General features: G+C 34.4%; 1 protein-coding gene across 1 annotated transcript; it reads right to left on the bottom strand.

The window, feature by feature from the left end:
* Positions 1-11,620: 11,620 nt before the first annotated feature.
* Positions 11,621-13,258, bottom strand: LOC100810241 (PLASMODESMATA CALLOSE-BINDING PROTEIN 5). Its single transcript, XM_003540906.4, has 3 exons — positions 12,647-13,258; positions 12,497-12,524; positions 11,621-11,951 (listed from the first exon to the last, which is right to left on the bottom strand). Exons 1-3 carry the CDS (start codon positions 12,969-12,971, stop codon positions 11,783-11,785), a joined length of 522 nt encoding a protein of 173 aa, XP_003540954.2. The 5' UTR covers positions 12,972-13,258; the 3' UTR covers positions 11,621-11,782.
* Positions 13,259-22,257: the final 8,999 nt, after the last annotated feature.

Raw genomic sequence — 22,257 nt, 5'->3', positions numbered from 1 at the left:
TAAACGATCATTAAGCATGAACGTGAATTAAGTGCAAAGACAATTAATCAAGCACTAAGCATGCCTGAATTAATAGCAACAAAATAAGAGTAATTAGTGAAGAGGAAAAACTGAACAAAATTTAACAGTAATAATAGAACCTCACAGAGAACTGTGCTTGATCCTCAAGAGAAAACAACGCTGAGGACTTAGCCTTCCATTAATCAATAGAGAATGAAATTTTATGGAAGAACAAAATTTTATTGCTAAAACTAAAAGTCAAAACTGGAATTGCAAAAACGAAAAATAAAGCAGAAAGAGAAGAGAAGGGCCTAAACTAGAACCTTGGTGCTATTATATAGTTTTCCAGCTCCAAAGCTTACAAATCTGTTTTAAATCTCAGCCCATAAATAAAATAAAATCAAATCTAGATAAGATAAGATCTAGATGAAATAATATCTAGATGAGATCAAATCTAAATAATATCTAGATAAGATAAAGTCTAGATAAGATAAAATTTTGTAGAATAAAATAGTCTGCCCTCTTCAAGTCCAAGCTCAATTCTGGATTCAAGCCCAATGCTTCATTAATTCCTGAAATTAGATTAAAAACATCAAATTAGCTTAATGGGCCCAAATAATAAAACTGCCTAATTAATTTGACAATTAAGATTAATCAGTACTTAAAATGGTGCAAAAAGGGTTAAGAAATAGGAGAAAATAATGGCACATCAGTACTTACGTTATATCTAGTTTTAATATTTTGAGGGTTATCATGGCATGGATGGCAATTTTGAGGGTTTAAGCTATGATGAACCTGAAGAGGATGCAGATGCAGAACTAATGAGAAGATCAAATGAGGCTGAGGAGAGGGTTATTCTTCTCTCAAAGAAACTGGAACGAGATAGCTTTTTTCTTGATGGTGGTTATGATGTGATGAGGACATGGCAAGGACTAAGGGAAGGAACCTTTAAAAGGACTTGGAGGACTTATGACAAGGGCTAGAACAAAAAAGGCCAAGGAAGCTCTTCAACAAGTGTTAACCATGCTATTTGAATTTAGGCCCAAGTTACAAGTGGAAAAGCTTCGGATTGTCAATTGCACCATGTTCCAAGAAGAGTAAAGGGTGTCACCTTTGTTAAGTGGTTTTATTAGCATTTTGTTAGTTGAAATAAAGGCCCAAACTTGTGTTAAAGTGGTTGTCAATTCTCTTTGGATTTGCACCACCTATGAGCTTGTTTTAATTTAACGAAATTAAGGTTTAATAAGGTGGAAACTCTAGGCTTGTGGCTGCCTCTTGGCTGACCAGGAGTTGTGCATTTTTCCACATGTTTTGTATCTTAAGTCTAGTTTTAATTAGGTATAATGACACCATCAATTGTTGTTATTGGTGCTCATTTCATCTTCTCACTTTTGTAACCAACTTGATGTCATTCCTATTTATGGGCTGCGCATTTTCTAATAAAAAAAAACTTACCTTGAATTGAGTTTTAATCACCTTCTGAAGTGTGAGAGTGAATTTCCTTAGTTACTTGAGTGATTCAAGAAATTGGTTTATCAAGGAACACCACCTTGTGTGTGACACCAATTTTGGAGGAGTGATTCTTCCAACCTCCTTCTTCATTCTCCTTCTTCATCCTTCTAAACCTTCATTCGACCTAAAAAAACCCAGAAATTGTTTTTCCCCAACCAACCACCATAATTTTACCTCAAACTCAAATTTACGGTTTCTTTTTTTTTTTCTAAAAAAATTGTCAAACTTAAACCAACCTTTAATCCCACTTGAACACCACCGTTATCATCATAAATCTCCATCCAAATACATTCAGACTTTGAACCAAATCCCTTCCATTCAGCCCTCCATAAACTCGCCACTTTCTCTCTCCTTATCCATTCCATTTTCTGAATTTCATAGAAGTTTTTTTTTAAAAAAAAAAAAAAAACCTTTGAAGATTCATCCTCAACCCTTGTGCAAATGTGTTTACATCATTTTGGTATTAGAGCTCTGGTTCAAGGGTTTTTCAAGACTGCTTGGGCTGAAATTTCTTGGTAACATCCTTCTAATTTCTTCTTTGCCATTTTATATTACCTTGTTCATGCTATTTTTTTATTGAGGATGAACCATTGCAAAAATTAGGCCTTTAATTTCTTGTTAAAAAAAAAGGCAGAAACTTGTTTTAAAAAAAAATTGGGCTGAATGGTTCATGCTATAATAGCTTTCAAAAATTCTTGAAGGTAATATAATTGGTTGTTAGAAGGTTTGAATTACCAAATTCTGAAGTTTAATTCCTTCAAAAAAAAAATCCCATTGTGTAGTTGCTGGAACTTTTGTCCTTGTTCTAAGCCTTGGTTAGCCTAACCCTAAGCCTCTTCCTTGTCACAAATTGGTGGTTGAACTTTGTGTAAACTTTCTCTTGAATTGCTTTAGAACTCAAGGAGAATTCTAGAATGGAAAAAGGCAAAAATGCACAAAATTGAAAAAAAAAGGCATATTTGAGAGATACACTTGAGTGTGATGAGGTTATATTTTCTTTATAACTATTATTATTTTTATTTTGAATATGTCAGGTGGTGGAGAACATCAATTGGATGGGGCACAAAGATTCTTGTTGGATGCTCTCAATGCTCAAATGCAAAGACTATTGAGAGAGAACAACGAGGAGTTGTATGAAAGAATTGAGCGATTAGAGAATCGTGAATGTCATGAGGAAGAAAGGAGAGGAGGAAATGGTGGTGGTCCAAGGCCAAACCGAATTGAAGGAGTCAAGCTCAACATTCCTCCATTTAAAGGAAAAAGTGATCCGGAAGCATAATTGGAGTGGGAGCTCAAGATAGAGCATATCTTCTCATGTAACACCTATGAGGAGGCCCAAAAATTGAAGCTAGCAGCCGCGGAATTCTCGGATTATGCTCTTGTGTGGTGGAACAAATTACAAAGGGAGAGAGCTACAAATAAGGAGCCTTTGGTGGAAACTTGGGTTGAGATGAAAAAGGATCATGAGGAAGCGGTATGTGCCGGCAAGCTATACTAGGGACTTAAAATTCAAACTTCAAAAGTTGTCCCAAGGTAGCAAAGGCGTTGAGGAATACTATAAAGAAAGGGAGGTGCTAATGATTCAAGCCAAGATAGAAGAGGATGAAGAGGTAACTATGGCTAGATTTCTTAGTGGTTTAAATAGTGATATCTGTGATGTTGTTGAGTTGCAGGAATTTGTTGAAATGGAGGATTTGCTTCACAAAACAATCCGAGTAGAGCAACAGTTGAAGAGGAAAGATGTGGCCAAAAGGAGTTCCACTAATTATGGTTCTTCTAGTTGGAAGGACAAGAGTAAAAGGGCTACCACCTCTAATGCAGCACCTATACAATCAAAAACTCCTTCAAAATTCCAAGAACAATCCTAAAAAAAGAGCCGAGATGTGAAGTGTTTTTGGTGCCAAGGCTTGGGACATTATGCATATGAGTGCCCTAACAAGAAAATCATGATTCTTAGAGATGGAGAATACATTAGTGAGTCTGAAGTTGAAGAGGGAGAAGAGAGTGAGGATGATGAGGAGGAAGTGGAGAAAACACCGGAGGGAGAATTATTGATAATTAGGCGGTTACTTGGCCATCAATTGAAGTCTATGGAGGAAAGTCAAAGAGAAAACATTTTCCACAGTATATGTTTGATCAATGGAAAAGTTTGCATGATGATCATTGATGGAGGGAGTTGTACCAATGTGGCAAGTGCAAGACTTGTGTCTAAATTGAATTTAGTCACAAAACCACATCATAGGCCGTATAAGCTTCAATGGCTTAGTGAGGATGGAGAGGTGCAAGTAAGGAAGCAAGTGGAGTTTGATATTTCCATTGGAAAGTACAATGATAAGGTGCTTTGTGATGTTGCTCCTATGGATGTCAGCCACTTACTCTTGGGGAGACCATGGCAATTTGATAAGAGGGCTAATCATGATGGTTTCACCAACAAGATCTCTTTCACGCATCAAGGCAAAAAGATAGTGCTCAAACCATTGAGTCCACAAGAAGTGTGTGAGGATCAAAGAAAAATGAGAGAGAAAATTCTTCAAGGAAAGAGAGAAAAAGAAAAAGAGAACCAAACACTTGAGAGTTCAAAAAGTGAGGACAAAAAGAGGGAAACACAATAGAGGAAAAAGATGAGTGAAACACTTGAAGTGAGGGAGAATTTTCTAGCTACAAAAGAAGAGGTCAAAGGGTTGTTTCATTCAAAACAACCCCTATACTTGTTGATTTGCAAAAAATATGTTTTGACCACTAACACTTTTGACAACTTTGAATTGCCTTCTAGTATGAAAACTCTTTTGCAGGAATTTGAGGATGTGTTCCCATCAAGTGTTCCAAGTAGGTTGCCACCATTGAGGGGAATTGAGCATCAAATTGATCTCATGTCGGGAGTTTCTTTGCCTAATAGGCCAGCTTATAGGAGCAACCCTCAAGAGACCAAGGAGATCTAAAGACAAGTGGAAGAACTCATTGGTAAGGGATGGGTAAGAGATAGCATGAGTCCATGTGCTGTTCCAGTAATTTTGGTTCCAAAAAAGATGGTTCTTGGAGGATGTGCTCCGATTGTATAGCTTTAAACAATATTACCATTAAATATAGGTATCCAATACCTAGACTTAATTATTTGCTTGATGAATTACATGGTGCTTGTTTCTTTTCCAAAATTGATTTGAAAAGTGGTTACAATCAAATAAGGATTAAAGAAAGAGATGAATGGAAAACTGCTTTCAAAACTAAATATGGATTATATGAATGGTTAGTTATGCCTTTCAGTTTGACTAATGCACCAAGTACTTTTATGAGATTAATGAACCATGTTTTGATAGAATTCATTGGTAAATTTGTGGTGGTGTACTTTGATGATATCCTTATTTATAGCACAACCCTTGATTTGCATGTTGCACACTTAAAATCGGTGTTATGTGTGCTTAGGAAGGAACAATTGTATGCTAACCTTGAAAAATTCATTTTTTGCAAAGACCATATTGTGTTTCTTGGTTTTGTAGTGAGTTCCAAAAGGATTCAAGTTGATGAAGAAAAGGTCAAGGCTATCCAAGAGTGGCCTACACCTAAAAGTGTGACCGAGGTGAGAAGTTTTCATGGCCTAGCAAGTTTTTATAGGCGATTTGTGAAGGATTTTAGTACCTTGGCAGCACCTTTGAATGAGGTAATTAAAAAAATTTTGTTTTCAAATGGGGGGAGAAATAAGAAAAAGCTTTCAATGCTCTTAAGCAAAAGTTAACCAATGCCCCCACACTTGCTTTGCCAAATTTTTCAAAATCTTTTGAAATTGAATGTGATTCTTCAAATGTTGGGATTGGGGCTGTATTGTTACAAGAAGGTCATCCAATTGCTTATTTCAGTGAAAAATTAAGTGGTCCTACCCTTAACTATTCTACTTATGATAAAGAGTTGTATGCCTTAGTGAGAGCGTTGAAAACATGGCAACACTATCTTTATCCCAAGGATTTTGTGATCCATAGTGACCATGAGTCCCTAAAATACTTAAAGGGACAAGGCAAGCTAAACAAAAAGCATGCCAAATGGGTGGAATTTCTTGAGCAATTCCCTTATGTTATTAAACATAAAAAGGGAAAAGGAAATATTGTTGCGGATGCCTTGTCAAGGAGGCACTATTTGCTTTCTATGCTTGAAACAAAAATGATTGGATTTGATTGCTTGAAAGAAATGTATGAAGGAGATGACACCTTTGGTGAAATCTTCAAAAATTGTGAAAAGTTTTCTAAAGATGGTTTTTATAGATATGAGGGCTACCTTTTCAAAGAAAATAAATTATGTGTGCCCAAGTGTTCTACTAGAAACTTGCTTGTGTGTGAAGCCCATGAAGGTGGGTTGATGGGGCATTTTGGGGTCCAAAAGACCTTAGATACATTGAAAAAGCATTTTTATTGGCCTAACATGAAGAAAGATGTGCAGAAATTTTGTGAGCATTGTATTGTTTGCAAAAAGGCCAAGTCAAAGGTAATGCCTCATGGTTTGTATACCCCTTTACCAATTCTAGATTCTCCATGGATTGATTTATCAATGGACTTTGTTTTAAGGCTGCCTTGAACAAGTAATGGTAAGGATTCCATATTTATTGATGTTGATAGGTTTTCTAAAATGGCTCATTTTATTCCTTGTAGGAAATTTGATGATACTAATCATGTGGCGGATTTTTTCTTCAAAGAAATGGTGAAACTCCATGGATTACAAAGAAGCATTGGTAGTGATAGGGACTCCAAGTTCCTAAGCCATTTTTGGAGGACCTTATGCGGAAAGTTGGGTACTAAGTTACTATTTTCTACTACTTGTCACCGTCAAACGGATGGACAAATGGAGGTCGTGAATAGGACTTTGGGTACCTTGCTAAGGACCGTTTTGAAAAAGAATCTTAAAAATTGGGAAGTTTGCTTACCTCACATTGAATTTGCTTATAATAGGGTTGTGCATAGCACCACTAGTTGTTCTCCTTTTGAGGTTGTTTATGGTTTCAATCCACTAACTCCTCTTGATTTATTGTCAATGCCTAATATTTCAGTTTTTAAGCATAAGGAAGGATAAGCCAAAGCAGACTATATGAAAAAGCTCCATGAAAGAGTCAAGGCCCAAATTGAAAAGAGGAACGAGAGCTATGCTAGACAAGCAAACAAGTGGCGCAAAAAGGTTGTTTTCCAACCCGGAGATTGGGTTTGGGTTCACATGAGAAACGAGAGGTTTCCCGAGAAAAGGAAATCCAAGCTTCAACCAAGAGGGGATGGTCCATTTCAAGTACTTGAAAGGATAAATGACAATGCATACAAGATTGAATTGCTCGGTGAGTATAATGTGAGTACTACATTTAATGTGTCTGACTTAACTTTTTTTGATGCAGATGGAGAAGCCGATTTGAGGACAAATCCTTTTGAAGAGGCAGAGAGTGATGAGGACATGGCAAGGACTAAGGGCAAGGAACCTTTAGAAGGACTTGGAGGACCTATGACAAGGGCTAGAACAAAGAAGGCCAAGGAAGCTCTTCAACAAGTATTAACCATGCTATTTAAATTTAGGCCCAAGTTACAAGTGGAGAAGCTTCGGATTGTCAATTGCACCATATTACAAGAAGAGTACAGGGTACCACCTTTGTTGAGTGGTTTTATTAGCATTTTGTTAGTTGAAATAAAGACCCAAACTTGTGTTAAAGTGACTGTCAATTCTCTTTGGATTTGCACCACCTATGGGCTTGTTTCAATCTGAAGAAATTAAGGTTTAATAAGGTGAAAACTCTAGGCTTGTGGTTGCCTCTTGGCTGACCAGGAGTTGCACATTTTTCCACATGTTTGGTGTCTTAATTCTAGTTTTAATTAGGTATAATGACACCATCAATTGTTGTTATTGGTGATCATTTCATCTTCTCGCTTCTGTAACCAACTAGATGTCATTCCTATTTATGGGTTGTGCATTTTCTAATAAAAAATAGACCTTGAATTGAGTTTTAATCACCTTCTAAAGTGTGAGAGTGAATCTCCTTAGTTACTTGAGTGATTCAAGAAATTGGTTTATCAAGGAACACCACCTTGTGTGTGACACCAATTCCGGAGGAGTGATTCTTCTAACCACCTTCTTCATTCTCCTTCTTCATCCTTATAAACCTTCATTCAACCTAAACAAACCCAGAAATTATTTTTCCCCAACCAGCCACCATAATTTTAGCTTAAACTCAAATTTACGGTTTCTTTTTTTTCCTAAAAAAATTGCCAAACTTAAACCAGCCTTTAATCCCAATTGAACACCATCGTTATCATCATCAATCTCCATCCAAATACATTCAGACTTTGAACCAAATCCCTTCCATTCAGCCCTCCATAAACTCACCACTTTCTCTCTCCTTATCTATTCCATTTTCTGAATTTCATACAAGTTTTTTTTTAAAAAAAACCTTTGAAGATCTATCCTCAATCCTTGTGCAAATGGGTTTACATCATGATGTGTCAGCATTGATTCAAACAATCATACATCTACTAGAGGAGAAATAAGCTTGGCTCTGGAACAATCTCTGCCAGGGAAGAACTTAGACGTGTAAAGATAGAATTGGAGTTTCGTACTCATAGACTAGAAAAAGAAAAGAATGAGATGCAATCAGCATTGGAGAAGGAATTGGACAAGAGGTCAAGTGACTGGTCATTTAAGCTTGAGAAGTACCAATTAGAAGAGCAAAGGCTTTGTGAACGAGTTAGAGAGCTTGTAGAGCATAATGTATCACTTCAAAGGGAAGTCTCTTCTTTTAGTAAGAGGGAAATAGAAAGCAAAAGTGTGATGGCATTTATTGACCAACAACTCAAGGGATTGACCGATAAGACAGAGACAATGAAAAATGAGATTATTGATTTCCAGCAAAATCTCTTGGAACTACAAGAGAAATAAAAGATAGCAGAAGCAAATAGGGACTATATCCTTAGAAATATTGAAGAGAAGGAGAAGGAATGCAAGGAGTTACACAAGTCCCTAACCAGATTATTAAGAACTTGCAGTACTACAAACTTATAAATATAGAGAAATATATTAAATAATAAATTGACATAATCATAAAAAAAAAAAGTAAACAAACATATAAATTAACATAGAAAACATGCATGTCTTACAAAATAAATGATGCTCCCCCGGATGATGACCGTAGGTTACACAAACAATCAAGCAAATAGTTGATAATTGGGTGTACACCTTTGAATCCTTGTCATAATAACGCCCAAACAATGCTCCTATGAAATTAAGCAAAGATTCACAAATCACAACCATTGTCATTTCAGATAAATACACTTGCCTAAGATATCTCAAGTATAAATCAATATAAATTGCACATTTTCAAGTTTAATTAGTTATCAGCAACTTAAATTCACAAGTCTATAACACAAATAGGAATTTATTTTATTGTTTCTACCATACTCCTATTCTTCTACTTTCTATATACCTAATTTGAAATAAAAATAAATAAATAAAGGCAAACTGGTAAATGCATCAGCCAAGAGTAAAATAAAGACTCCACTAAGAAATTAGGTGCACATCATGCCATCACATGGTTTAGCAGAAATTCATGACCAAAATAAATCGAGCCCCTAAAATAAGCAAATCTAAACATGTAATAGTCAAATCCAAACAAAGGCCAGACATATGAATTGAATAACCAGAACTCCATCATGGGAATAAAAAATAGCAATAATCAAAGAAAAAGCATATAGAAATTAATGGACAATTGAACATATCAAAATGGCATGGCTAACATGTTCTCCAGATTCAGTAAAAAAAGTTAAATGGACTATCATGGATATAAAAAATTATTTAGAAAAAACACTTTACTACATAAGACAGTGTAAATGAAGCATTCAAATGACAACAAACCACTTCCTACACAATTTAAATTCAAGCATTCAAATTCCTGTTAGATGTTTAAGAGATCATCAGTGCTACTATCAAACTAACTGATATACAATCACAAGCTCTAACACAAGGTATTATATTGAGCTCGACCCTCTATGTACGTCTTTGAAAAACCTTTTGAATCAGAAAAAATTAAACATGGACGAAACCAGCAACAAAGGTTATGGTATGTTACTGGAAAATGAAACACAAATGGACCCATGCCCGACACTAATCGAAAATGACCTTTCACAATGACTGTGAAGGACTACGACGACCTGACCTGTATAATCGTCGACAAGAACCACGACAGTGGTGGAAAGCCTTCACGAAGAGAACCAGCTTAGAGAGACAAAGGGCGCAAAATGAGTATAGTACGACTACACGAGGGAAAAAGATGAAAATTAATCCAGTTCAAAGACGGTGTTTATAAAACCTGTCTTTGAATAATCCAGTTCAACGACGGTGTCTACTAAACCCATCTATGTAATGCGAATTCGACGTTGTTTTCAACAAAAACGTCGTTGAAATATATCTGGTATTTACTAAAGTGCCATCGCTTCTAAAACGACGTCGGTTTTTGGAAGCACCGTCGTTGAAAGCGCATCGTAGAATACCAACTTTGTAGTAGTGTACCTATTAAATAATCAGGTCTGGCAGAGCCATTTACAATGGCATCAAACATTGTGAAATTGTACATAGTCTCGAGTATTTCAGGTATTTCTTGGGTCGTAATTTTGGTTGTTTTCACAAAGTTAATTTTAAAAGCATGTTGTGTAGTCTTATGCTAACCACTATTGTTCTTTACTTCAAAGTTCTGAATCACATAAGTTTTTCCAACTTCAAAATTTACATTCACCATTTGAACATCAACATTCTTCATTTGAGCTAGAACTTTATCACCTTGGACGATGAATATTTGACAGTGATTCATTTGAGCTAGTTTTTGTAAACATGTCGTTTGGAAAAAAACTTACAACAACCAATGGATACACCATACTGAGTGATTCATTTAAGCTAGTTTTTGTAAACATGTCGTTTGAAAAAAAAAAACTTACAACAACCAATGGATACACCATACTGAATAAATCAGGTAACCTAACCTCCTTGTCAATAAAAATTAGCTCGATATTAAACCTAGGTAATCTTGGTATAGTCCACATGTTTATCAGTCAAACAACAACCTTCCAAGTTTCCTTGTCATCATTTATTTCCGCTATGGAATTCAATCTACGAAATAGTGCCAAACAAACACAAAAACTATAGTTATATCAAAATTTCAAAATGATTTCTATTATCAGTAAACTCAAAGGAATACTGCTATTAGATCATTAAATCCTTACCAGCAACCATTAAACTTTGCTCCACAACTGCATAGTAATATGTTTTAAAAAAAAACTTCAAGAGTTTTAAATACTTAACAAACACCATTTAAACTTACTTGAAATGAAAAAGTATGAGAAAGGAGAAAAATGCTTGAACTTTAAAGCAGAGTATGACAAAAATCCTTGTGTCTTTTTATAGATTCATTGAAGCATAGGCTGATAAAAGATGAAAATGATGAAAGCATGAGTCATGCATGAAACGATACACAAAAAAATAGCTTGACTCACCCACAAATCTCTCCGACAATGAGCTTGTGAGCTTGCTGAAGATGCACAGCGGAGCTTTCCTAGAGGAGAAGATGAATACACAAGATGGAAACAGAGAAATGAGTAGCTTTTGAGTATGCGTTGGTTTATTCATTTGTTGCTGAACATCAAAAGGTCAAGAAGCTTCCTAACTCAGCGACGTGACCTCATATCCTTGGTAGCTCAGCCGTGTAGAGCTATTGTAGGTAGGTAGCACGGGAAGAAGGAGAAAGCGTGAATTCATGATTTTGAAAAATTTGTTCAACAGAAATGGATGGAAGCGCGAACTGAAGAAACAAAAGGAAGTAAACCAAAATGCAGCGTAAGAAAAAACATTCGGAACGAACTAAATGCGATTTCAACGAGAGAGAAAAATTAAACCGGCCGAAAATCGTGGAGCTGACACGTATGCGCTTTGGCAGTTCTTTTAGTATAAGGTAGTAGACTAACAAATCATATCATATAAAGGTCATAATTACCAATCTCAATTTCCCCCTTTTATTTATTTATCAACACTTTAAATACCGTAGTTTGAACAACCATGACTCATAAAATCTTGAAGCATTGACCAAAATTCAAATGAGGCACAAAAGTCCTTCAGAACAGATCATTCACCATTTCAGATCTAGGTTGCCAACAACACAAAATTTGATATATTCCTACACTGTATAACCTGTGCAACGTGAACAAGGAAAACTTATCTCTTGCAATTCAATTCCCTCATCAAATCAAGTGCTACTTTTCAGTTTCACTTCCTATCATCCAAAAACAGAAACCATAAACATCAAATGCCCAATAAAACTCAAAGGCCAAAACCACCACCACCCCCAAGAAACTCTCGTGCACCCACTGAAATCTTCACTGGGTCCCAATCCAACAGATGAAGTGGGTGTTGATCCAGAAAAACTCCCGTTGCTCCCCGTCTTGCTGCATCAACAAAAACATGTCTCAACTCAAGATCCTCTCCATTAAAGTGAAAAACCCACTTTAAAAGTAAAGTAACAGTGTGAAATTTCATTGATTGAAAAGAAATTTAGCAGTGGTCAATACTTCACGCACGTGTATAACAAGTCATGAATGTGTTGCAATATCAATGAGACTCTCAGCATTCAGGAACTTCCTATATTCACACATTCATCTAATGAGATCCATTAGATGAAGATCGCCCGGCTTATATTTTATATCTAAATAAATCCAACTTAAAAATCCTTTTTTATAAGAAACAAGTTTTAGTTATAAAAAAAAGGGCACGAGCCAGTATATTCAAAATGTGACCTATACGATTTTCATCCAACTATTCCGATTTATGAATTAAATGCACAAGTTACATCACCAATATCAACTAATTGATTTTCTCATCAACAACTGAGATTACTTACTTTTTCCTCACATTCAAACCTTCATAATCAACAAAAATTCATAATTGACAAATTCCAAAAAAAAAAAAAGAGTAAAATCCAAGCTCAATTTACCCGGAGGGGAACTTGCAATTATCATGACCTGAAAACAGAAGCCCCAAAACAAAAAAGAATGAGGCATTAGCTTCATGAAACAAATTAACATCTTAAGACATGATTTTTTTTATCCACATTGAGAAAGTGGGGTTTGAGTGTTTGACTGACTAGGGTTCAAGGAAGTGACGGCAGCGTTGTTGTTGAAGTTGCAGCTATCGTCGGTCATGCCATGTTTCAGAAAATAGTCGTTGAAGGAAAACGACGCCGTATTCTGCACGCTGGTGGGGTCGTAGCAGGGCCCACCGCGCTGGATTGGGCCGCAGTCGGCGCCGCCAGCCCCGCAGGCCCAGTCCAGCGCAGCCTGCAGCGCCGCGTCCTCCGCGTTGTTCTTCGCCACGCACCACAGCTCCTGCGGCGGAGCGGCGCCGGCGCAGAGCGGGGAGAGGCCCAGAAGGAGGAGGAGCGAAAGAACGAGGCTTTTTCGGGTGGTCATTGTGGGAGAGTTATCGGTGAGTGAAGGAAGGGAAGAAAGAGAAATGGGTGACGTTGGGTTGGGATTTGTGCTGTGGGATTTAAATGTGTTTGTGAAGATGAAGATGAAGATGGTTGAGTTATTGGAGGTGTTGGAAATGTGACCGTTACTGGTGTTTAAGGAGAAAAATCGAAGAGACGGAGAGAGAATGTGTGTGAGGTGAGTGTGCGTGTTGGAAGAAGAGAGTGAATGAAATTGAAAGCTAGTGTTTTCGTAATCGTAACAGTGACTGGTACATCTGAAACTTTGTCTGCTTGCATTCTTTTTTTATGCTACTTTTCTTGGATTTTTTTTTTTTTAATCAGTAACACATTCGTTCACATGTTTTTTTAATGATTTTATTTCTGAAAAAAGGCTAAATTATATGTAATGATCTTTTATATCTTTTAGTTTTTGTTTAGAATGATATTTTATATTTCAGAAACTCCAATTATTTTTTAATTGAGTTAAAATGATTATTTAAAAAAAATTAATATCTAATTTGATTACTTAGTTTATTAAAAACATTCAATTAAGTTACTTAGTTTTTCTATTAGCGTTTGAATCTCTTTAATTTTTTAATGCAATCAGTCATTTTCCTCACCTACATATAGTAGTGGTTTTGAGCCACCACTATATTTATTATTATTTAGAGGGAAAAAAAATTCCCATCAAACAAAATTTTTGAACCGTCAACACGAATTGGATCTTGAAGCCAAATCCACCCGAGCCTCCTCGGATTCCTTATATCCTAACCATGAAAAACACTTAAGAAGAAGTGTTTTAAGGAACCAAATCATGGAAGAAGATGACATTGTTCAGGAATTAAATAGCGGAATTCTACAATCTGTAGCATCCAAGTTGCAGGAGCAACGTTTCAAGGTGGAAACCCTATTGCTGCATCTCGATGACATCGTCTCGGGTTCAATTTTTGCTCCCACTCAGATCTGATGCCCAATCCTTCTTGCCCACAATTGTCGCATCACACCTGAAACTCTTCTCAGATCTGACGATGAGGATGATAAGAGTTTAAAGACAAAGCCACTTTGTATTTCTTGTTAGATATTGGACAATCCATCATTGGACGATCCATACATCTCTTATAGTTTTAATGAAAATAAAGATAAAAATTTATGTTAACCTCTTTGTTGTGTGTAAGTCAACAAATTTGATGACGGGAAACAACACCAGAAGAAACCTATCCACAAATAGATAACTTGTTTACTAGAAGCATGAAGCATTTGTCCGATGCATCAAAACAGCAAGAGAAATAAGCATTTATTTGAATTATCTATTTATTCCATCTTATATGACTCTATTTTAAAAAAAACATATTTGCAAAATTATTCTTTATTTCCTTTTATATGATTAACAGTCATATTGAATTATGAATAACAAAAATGGAAAGTTTTGATCCTATTGGACAAAGTATCTGCTTAATTCAAAAAATAAGGATTAATCTGCACAATGGTCATAATATTCATTATCCAAGATACTCTCTAGAATTACAAGCATCTCTTTACCTATAAATACAACATCAAAGATTGAAGAATTTTGATGAACGTACATAGAAAGACAAAGAACCGGGACTTAAGAAACGAGACAAAAGAAGAGCAACTGCTGAGAAACACACTGAGCCTAAGAGAGTTCATCCTTTGTGTATACAAAGTATCAGTGAGAGATAAAAGCCTTATTGTAAATCCACTCTTTGAGTGTTATAAAGAATCTTTGATTCTATATCAAACATTTGCTTGTGAAAGCCAAGAGTGGCTTAGTGACAAAATAATACTTGGATATTTTTAGATTCAGGAGCAATCTAAGAGGTGTGTTACAAGTGGCCTTGAAAATACTTGTAAGTCAGAAGTGGCTGGGAAGAATACTTGTTGTAATCAAAGTTGATTCGTGGAACCCTTTACTATTGGTAAAGAAGAACTAGATGTAGCTCAGGTTGAATGAATCAGTATAAAACGAAGTATTTTTACTGTTCTTCATTAGCTAATTACAGTATTACATTTATGGTAATGATCTTTTATATCTTTCAGTTTTGGTTTAGTCTGGTATTTTATGTTTTAGAAACTCTAATTATTTTTAAATTAAATTAAAATGATTATTTAAAAAAAATCTTAATTGATTACTTAGTTTATTAAAAATGTTCAATTAAGTTCCTTAGTTTTTCTATTATGCAGTTGAATTCCTTTAATTGGTTTAATGCAATTAGTCATTTTCGTCACAACCCTTAAATATATTGACGAAATTGTAATACAGGGCAACTAGGAGTAATTTTTTTGTTGTTTTTAATGATGTGTACATATAGTGGTGGTTTTGAGCCACCGCTATATTTATTATTATTTAGAAAGAAAAAAAGATAAAATTCCCAACGAACAAAATTTTTGAATGGTCAGCACGAATTGAATCTTGAAGCCAAATCCCCCGAACCTCCCCTTACATCATAACAATGAAAAACACTTAAGAGGAAGCATTTCAAGGAACCAAATCATGGAAGAAGATGACGTTGTTCAAGGATCGAATCATAGAATTCCTCAATTTGCAACATCCAAGTTGCAAGAACAACATATCAAGGAGGAAACCCTATTGCAGCGTCTTGATGACATTGTCTACAGTTCAATTTTCGATCCCACTCAAATATGAAGCCTAATCCATCTTGCTCACAACCGTTGTAATGCCCTAAAATTTTGATAATTCAAAATAGATGTTTGATGTTTTTCTTGTGTTATTTGATTACTTGATTAATTTGGATGAGTTAAGGTATTGTGTGAATTAACCATGTGCGGTATGCTTGATGTGAATGTTGAGTTATGTGGACTTTTATTAACTTAGGTTGAAATTATGAGATTTCAAGTTTTACTTAAACCTATTCCACTAAACTCATAATCTTGGATTCGTTAACCGTTGATCGCTTTCACATTTGGACTGTAGGCTTGCAACCCAATTTTTCACATTCTGATCATTGGGATTTGCAATATAACATCTTGCATATGAGATATGATATTTTTAACTGAAGTAGTAAAATTTGAGTTGGATCAGCTCGCCCAGGCAAGCCAAATTTCGCCTGGGCGAGTCTTGCAAGCTACAAATACGTCCAACAATGAAAAAGAGCCATTTCTTTCTCCTTATCTTCCCCTAAACCCTCCCCCAACACCCCCCAACCTCTTCCTCGACCACCACTGACCATCGGTGACCGCCACAAGCCACCTTTGCTTGTCATCGGACCACCGCACGGAGAAGAACAATTTAATCGGAGCAGAATCTTCAAAACTGAACTCAAGGATTCGGTAGAGAATGAAGCCTCTAATCCATACTTTGTTGTTTCTTCAAGGTAACCGTGATTTCTAAGCTTTCTCCTTGTTAGTTTGAGTCTATCTTTGCATCTCTTTTAACTTGGGTACCATTATTGGATTTTTTACACTTCCTTTGAAAAACCGTTGAAAAAGAGACATTGTAAAAGTTGCCTTTTTATAAAATAGACTTTGTTTTTGTAACATTTTTTGAACCTTGGTCACAGTGGCGTGATCAGAATTTCAAAATGACCTCTCTTTGATATGAATCTCAAAACACCCCTTTAGCCCCCTTTTAAATTGAATGGGTATTTGATCCCAAAAGTTAATATTAACCTTGTCTTTAAAATTTATGCTGAATTATCTTTGATTTGGTATATAGAGCTTTGCGTTTGGACGAATGGACGTGAACCTAAGAGATCTTAGAACAACGCCTCAAGGAACTAACAGAGAGATATAGATAGGTGAGGGGAGTCTATTGTTTGTTTACAGCTTTTTATACCATAGTTGGGGTTAGGGAACCCAATTATGGGGATGTAGGTATGTCCCTGTGCATGTTGGTTTTCAAGAAAAATTTTGTTTTTAACTAATGGGATGTGATATATTTGTTATTTATGTGCATGTTGGTTTTCAAGAAAAACTGTGTCTTTAACTAATGGGATGTTATATGTTTGTTATTGATGATTGAAATTGTCAATGATGTTGTTGTTGTATTGATTGGAATTTTTGGGAAAAGTCTTAATTATAGAGGAGACTCTGCCCAAAACTTTATATTTATTCTTCTATTTACTTCTTTATTAAATTTTAAATGGGCATAAGAGTTTGTTTTGAATACCATAGTTTTCCTCTTTAATTTAGAATTTTCCTTAAAAATATGAGTCTCATGATATTATAGATTGTTGTAGTATGAGGTTTATGTTGCTTGAAGACCTGGGGAATGTGAATCCCGGGCATGAATTTATATGTATGTATGTGGAATGTGATTGCTTGTGATGTTGATGATGTTATTGTGATGATGTATGTTGTGTATGTACATGGAAGGTGTGGTGACCATGTTGGATATCCCTAGAGGGGGAAATAGAGTGTTTTAAAGAGTTTTAAGCATTCCTAGAAAGAGAAGGAGATGACTTAGAATCTTTAATTATCCATGGTCAGTGCATTGATGATGCTCATGTTTCATACTTTATATTGCATGGAAATAGTACAAACTTTGTCAGTAAGTACTCATAGTTTTTCATGAGAAAAAATACTTGTACTTGGGGGCATCTCACTTGATTTGGAACTTCCTTGAGACTCAGGTATCGTAGGGGGGAGTTGCCTGTGCACGACAGGGTGACCTCGACACTTGCTGCCTAGTTTTCCTAAGTGAGAGTGTCATGTGGACACACTTAGGCTATTTCCTGATAAATGGTACCATGTTGCATTTTAGAGTTGAGTTAGCTACATGCATCGTTATGAGCATATATAATTTGAATTATGGAAAAATTGATGACTAGTTTGTTAAGTGTACGTTGAACCGATGGGTTATTAAGAATGATTGTGGTCATTGTTATTGTTTTCTTGTTAATCATTGTCTTTTGGTGTTTGTTGATCTTTTATAATAAATTCACCTTTGCAATTTTTGTACCGTGTGATTGGTGCTTGTGATGATCTCGAACTTTTGTTTGTGGAAGCGGATGAGCAGTAGTAGGTGACTTGGAGGGAAGTCTTTTGTTGGAACTGCCAAGCCGACATGATAACGTTGAAATTTATTTTGGGGGAGAGTTGTGTTTTGTTATGAACTCTTCCTTAGCTGGTTCCTTGAATCTTTTTGATTGAGCATGTAAGTCCCAAGTTTAGATATATGTAAAAAAAATCTGAATTATGTTATGACATTTGAAAGATGCGTAGTGGTGTATTATATATATATATATATATATATATATATATATATATATATATATATATATATATATATATATATATATATATATATATATATATATATATATATATATATATATATATATATAAGTATGTATTTGTTCACATGTTTATGAGTTGTTTGATGAATGTACATCACAAAAAATTTACCATCGTTTTCACAATCAAATTAATGGAGCTTTCACTTCTTAATTGAAATGTCACATTTTATAGTAAGTGATATCGTAGCGACGAGGCGGGTCATTACAACCGCCGCATCACGTGTGAAACCCATCTCAAATCTGGCAGTGAAGATGATAAGAGTTTAAAGATGTAGAGTTTCAAGCCAAAAGATAAAGTGCATGCATATTGGGAATTGAATTTTTATCACTAAGGTTTAGGTGACTTAAATGCAAAGTAGAAGATTGCATTTTACTAGATGAAGATTATTTGAATGGATGCATTGGAAGTTGTTTTTGTTTCAACTTCCAAGAGAACTTATTTAGTATAGTTGGTGACAATCTTCACTATAAATAAAGAAGAGAATTAGTGGAGAAACAACACATGAAGAGAGAGTGTGTGAGAAGAGAGATTGTGAAATAAAGTCACTTTGTTGAGAGAAAAGTGTTTTTGTGCGAGTGTTATCATTTCTTGTAACCATTGGATGAGGTACTTGGGTTTGTAGAGTGATACATTATTTGGGGTGGGTTATAATCTTAAAATCATTTTTGTGATAGTGAAATACTTTTTGAGAAGATTCCGTGGACGTATGCAAGAGGTGTCAAACCACGTTAAATTCTTGTATTTATTATTATTTTTCCTACGATGTAATCTTTGTGGTGTTCTCATGATCCTTTGTGGGTATGGGTAATTTTGTTTGTGGGAGCGTTGATTACCCAACAAAAGACAAAGCCACTTCGTCCTTCTGTTGTGTCATTGGAATCAAGACACCACTTGGCAAGCATGCTTCCAAAGTGAAGAAGAAATAATTTGCCTCTTAGTGACCCAGGAAACGAAAAAGTGTGGCACAAATTATGGAAAGGCCTTATCAAATGAGTTGGGAAAGAAACAGTTAAAGCTTTATTTATTTTACATAATTTTTTTTTCAAAATAATATTAGTAATAAATATAGTGGAAGTTATAAATCATTGGATATAAAAAAATACTCATTAGGGTTATGTATGATATTTCCATCAGTTTAATTAATGGATCTAACAGAAAGAACTCAATTGGGTAAAATTAGAAAACTAAGGATCCCAATTGCATAGTCGAAAAATTGAGTGCTTATAATGAACTTAGGAAAAATTGGATATTAAGCCTTGAAAAATGATCATTTTTATTTTGGCAAGCAATTTTGAATTATTGTTTACTAATTCAAGACTTACAAATTATTCTATTAGATTCATTTACATCATAATTATAGAATCCAACTGAAAGATTATTTCTCAAGCTTCCAATGACACATGTCATCATTTGACACCTCATAGTTGTTTGGTTTGGTTACAAACTATATTTATGTTAAAAAAATATTTTAATTCAAATTCAAATTAATATACTTTGAAAATCAAACATAATAAATACATTTGTGCCTCATTTATATATTTGAAAACAATATTCCATTATGTGATAAAAATAATAGAATCTTTCATTTTTTGTGATACCTATATTTGTGACACACCAAAAAATAGATGTAAGAGATGACTTTATTTTCAAAATTATAATTAATTTAAACAACAAAACATACTCTAACATCCTCTCTCACACAAAAATCATCAATTTTAGTATGTTTTGATTCTCATTAAATATAAAATAGGAGAGAGAATCATTAAATGAGAAGCAAATTCAACTAAAAATGATGATTTTCACTAGCATTTCTCTTTGTGACAAACATATGAAAGGTGATTTTTGCCTATTTATCTTTTATATTTTTCTAATTACTTTAATCAACATTTATTTTGAAAAATATTACACTGTAGATTTGATGTTTCATGTGCCTATTCTTTTGTACTGAATAACACCATTCTTTTTTATATTAAAAATATATTAGATTTATTTAAAAAAATATACAAAAGTGAACTGCTAAATTTAGGTCATTTTTTAGAATGTTTTAAATTAAGATTATTTTTTGAAGAGTTTGATTTCTATAATTTATAGTCAATTTAAAACATAATTTGTCAAATCCTATGAAGAATAAATGCAATCAAGACCTGATATGCCATCAAAAGAAGAATTCCGCTATGCCCGTTATGAAACAACACATTCTTGAAGACGAGACCTATATAAACCAAAAAAAGTTTTTGAAGGCTATAGAGTTGATGTTTTGAAAATATTTCTTACTCTTCTTCTTCAACTTGTCTTTCTAACTATTCTAAAATTAGAAAAAACTCTCAAAACATGTTGAACATTATGTGCCTGTAAGACAATTTTGTTTTAGTCTGAGCAATCCTCAATTACAAATCTTGTTTGATTTGTTTAGAGCCAAATTGGCTTGATAGACCAAAGAATATGGCCATTGATGAAATTTGGGGTAGAGTTTGATTTGTTGTAACTTGTGAAAAGTTAGTGAAACTTGTGGTTTACCAAGAACTAAACGTAGTCTCAATAGTAGAGACAAACCAGTATAATTCTCTATGTTTGTTTATCTTTTGCTTTCTCTTTGTTTTTTACTAACTTTGCGTCTGAATTGTGTTTCAACTGTTTTAAAATAAACAATGTTTATTTTGCTAATTCATTTTTCTCATCGTCTGAAGAGTTCTTACAATAGAGGTTGTCACACTTTCTTACAAAGTTGTCTTCACAAACGAAAAACCTTGTTGTTTTGAAAGAGTATTGAACAATTACGTTAAATCACAATTCAAACTTTCCCCTTATATTTGCCTTTACACCTTCCTTATAAGGAAGGTTAATGTAAATATTAAAAAAATAGAAGCGTTTATGTAATTTCACGAAACCTCAAGAGTAGTTAGCATAATTTACTTTCATTTTTACTTTCTACATGAATGAGAATAAGGAAAATTACATTTTACCACATTTTTCTTCACAAACGAAAAACCTTGTTGTTTTGAAAGAGTATTGAACAATTACGTTAAATCACAATTCAAACTTTCCCCTTATATTTGCCTTTACACCTTCCTTATAAGGAAGGTTAATGTAAATATTAAAAAAATAGAAGTGTTTATGTAATTTCATGAAACCTCAAGAGTAGTTAGCGTAATTTACTTTCATTTTTACTTTCTACATGAATGAGAATAAGGAAAATTACATTTTACCACATTATGATTTGGTTTAAAAAAATAACTTTGCTTTCTTAATTATGAAATTTGACATTTTTTTCTTATATTTTGCACTTATTTTAGATTGATTCGTAAGTCATAACCCAACAAAATAATTTGAGTCTACCTCGTACAACCTTGGGGAACATACTATTCTATGGCGAGAGTCTAGAATATCCCATTATGCAAATCCACTGGAAAGGCTTATATTTAACTAGGCGTGGAGCCTGTGGTAAAATAAATAAAAGAGAGGAAGAGAGAAGTGACAAAAAATACAATAGTCCTAGGGGTCTGTTTGATTTGCAAAAAAAAAAAAATGAAGCTAGTATTGGACAGCTAAAATGTAATTGTTCAGCATTTGATGTAAAAAAAAATCGTCGGACATCACAAATGAAAAATAGATGGACTGCACAAAAACAGTTTATCATGAAATACCATTTTGTCCCAAGTACAAATTACACAAAAGATAAAAATACCTTTTTTTCCTCCCATGTCACTTTTCTCTCTCCTCACTCCCACTTTCTTGCTCCTATTCTCTTGTTTTTTAGGCTAAAATATGTTTTTTGTCCTGGTAAAATTACCAAAGTATGAATTTTGTCCTTACAAAATTGAAATATATTATTTTTTGGCTCGAAGTTAAGCTTGGTTGATTTTCATGCCTATGTGTCACTCCCTGTGTGGCCCAATTTGTTGGATCGAGTGGCCTCAAAATAATTAAGAAGGGGGGGATGAATTAATTATTCCTAAACCTTTACTAATTAAAAATTACTCTTCTAAGATTTTTACTAAATTGTTAAG

Source organism: Glycine max, chromosome 12, assembly GCF_000004515.6.
Source record: "Glycine max cultivar Williams 82 chromosome 12, Glycine_max_v4.0, whole genome shotgun sequence".
Lineage (NCBI taxonomy): Eukaryota > Viridiplantae > Streptophyta > Magnoliopsida > Fabales > Fabaceae > Glycine > Glycine max.
The sequence above is the reverse complement of the archived record's forward strand: the minus strand, read 5'-3'. Positions and strand labels throughout refer to the sequence as shown.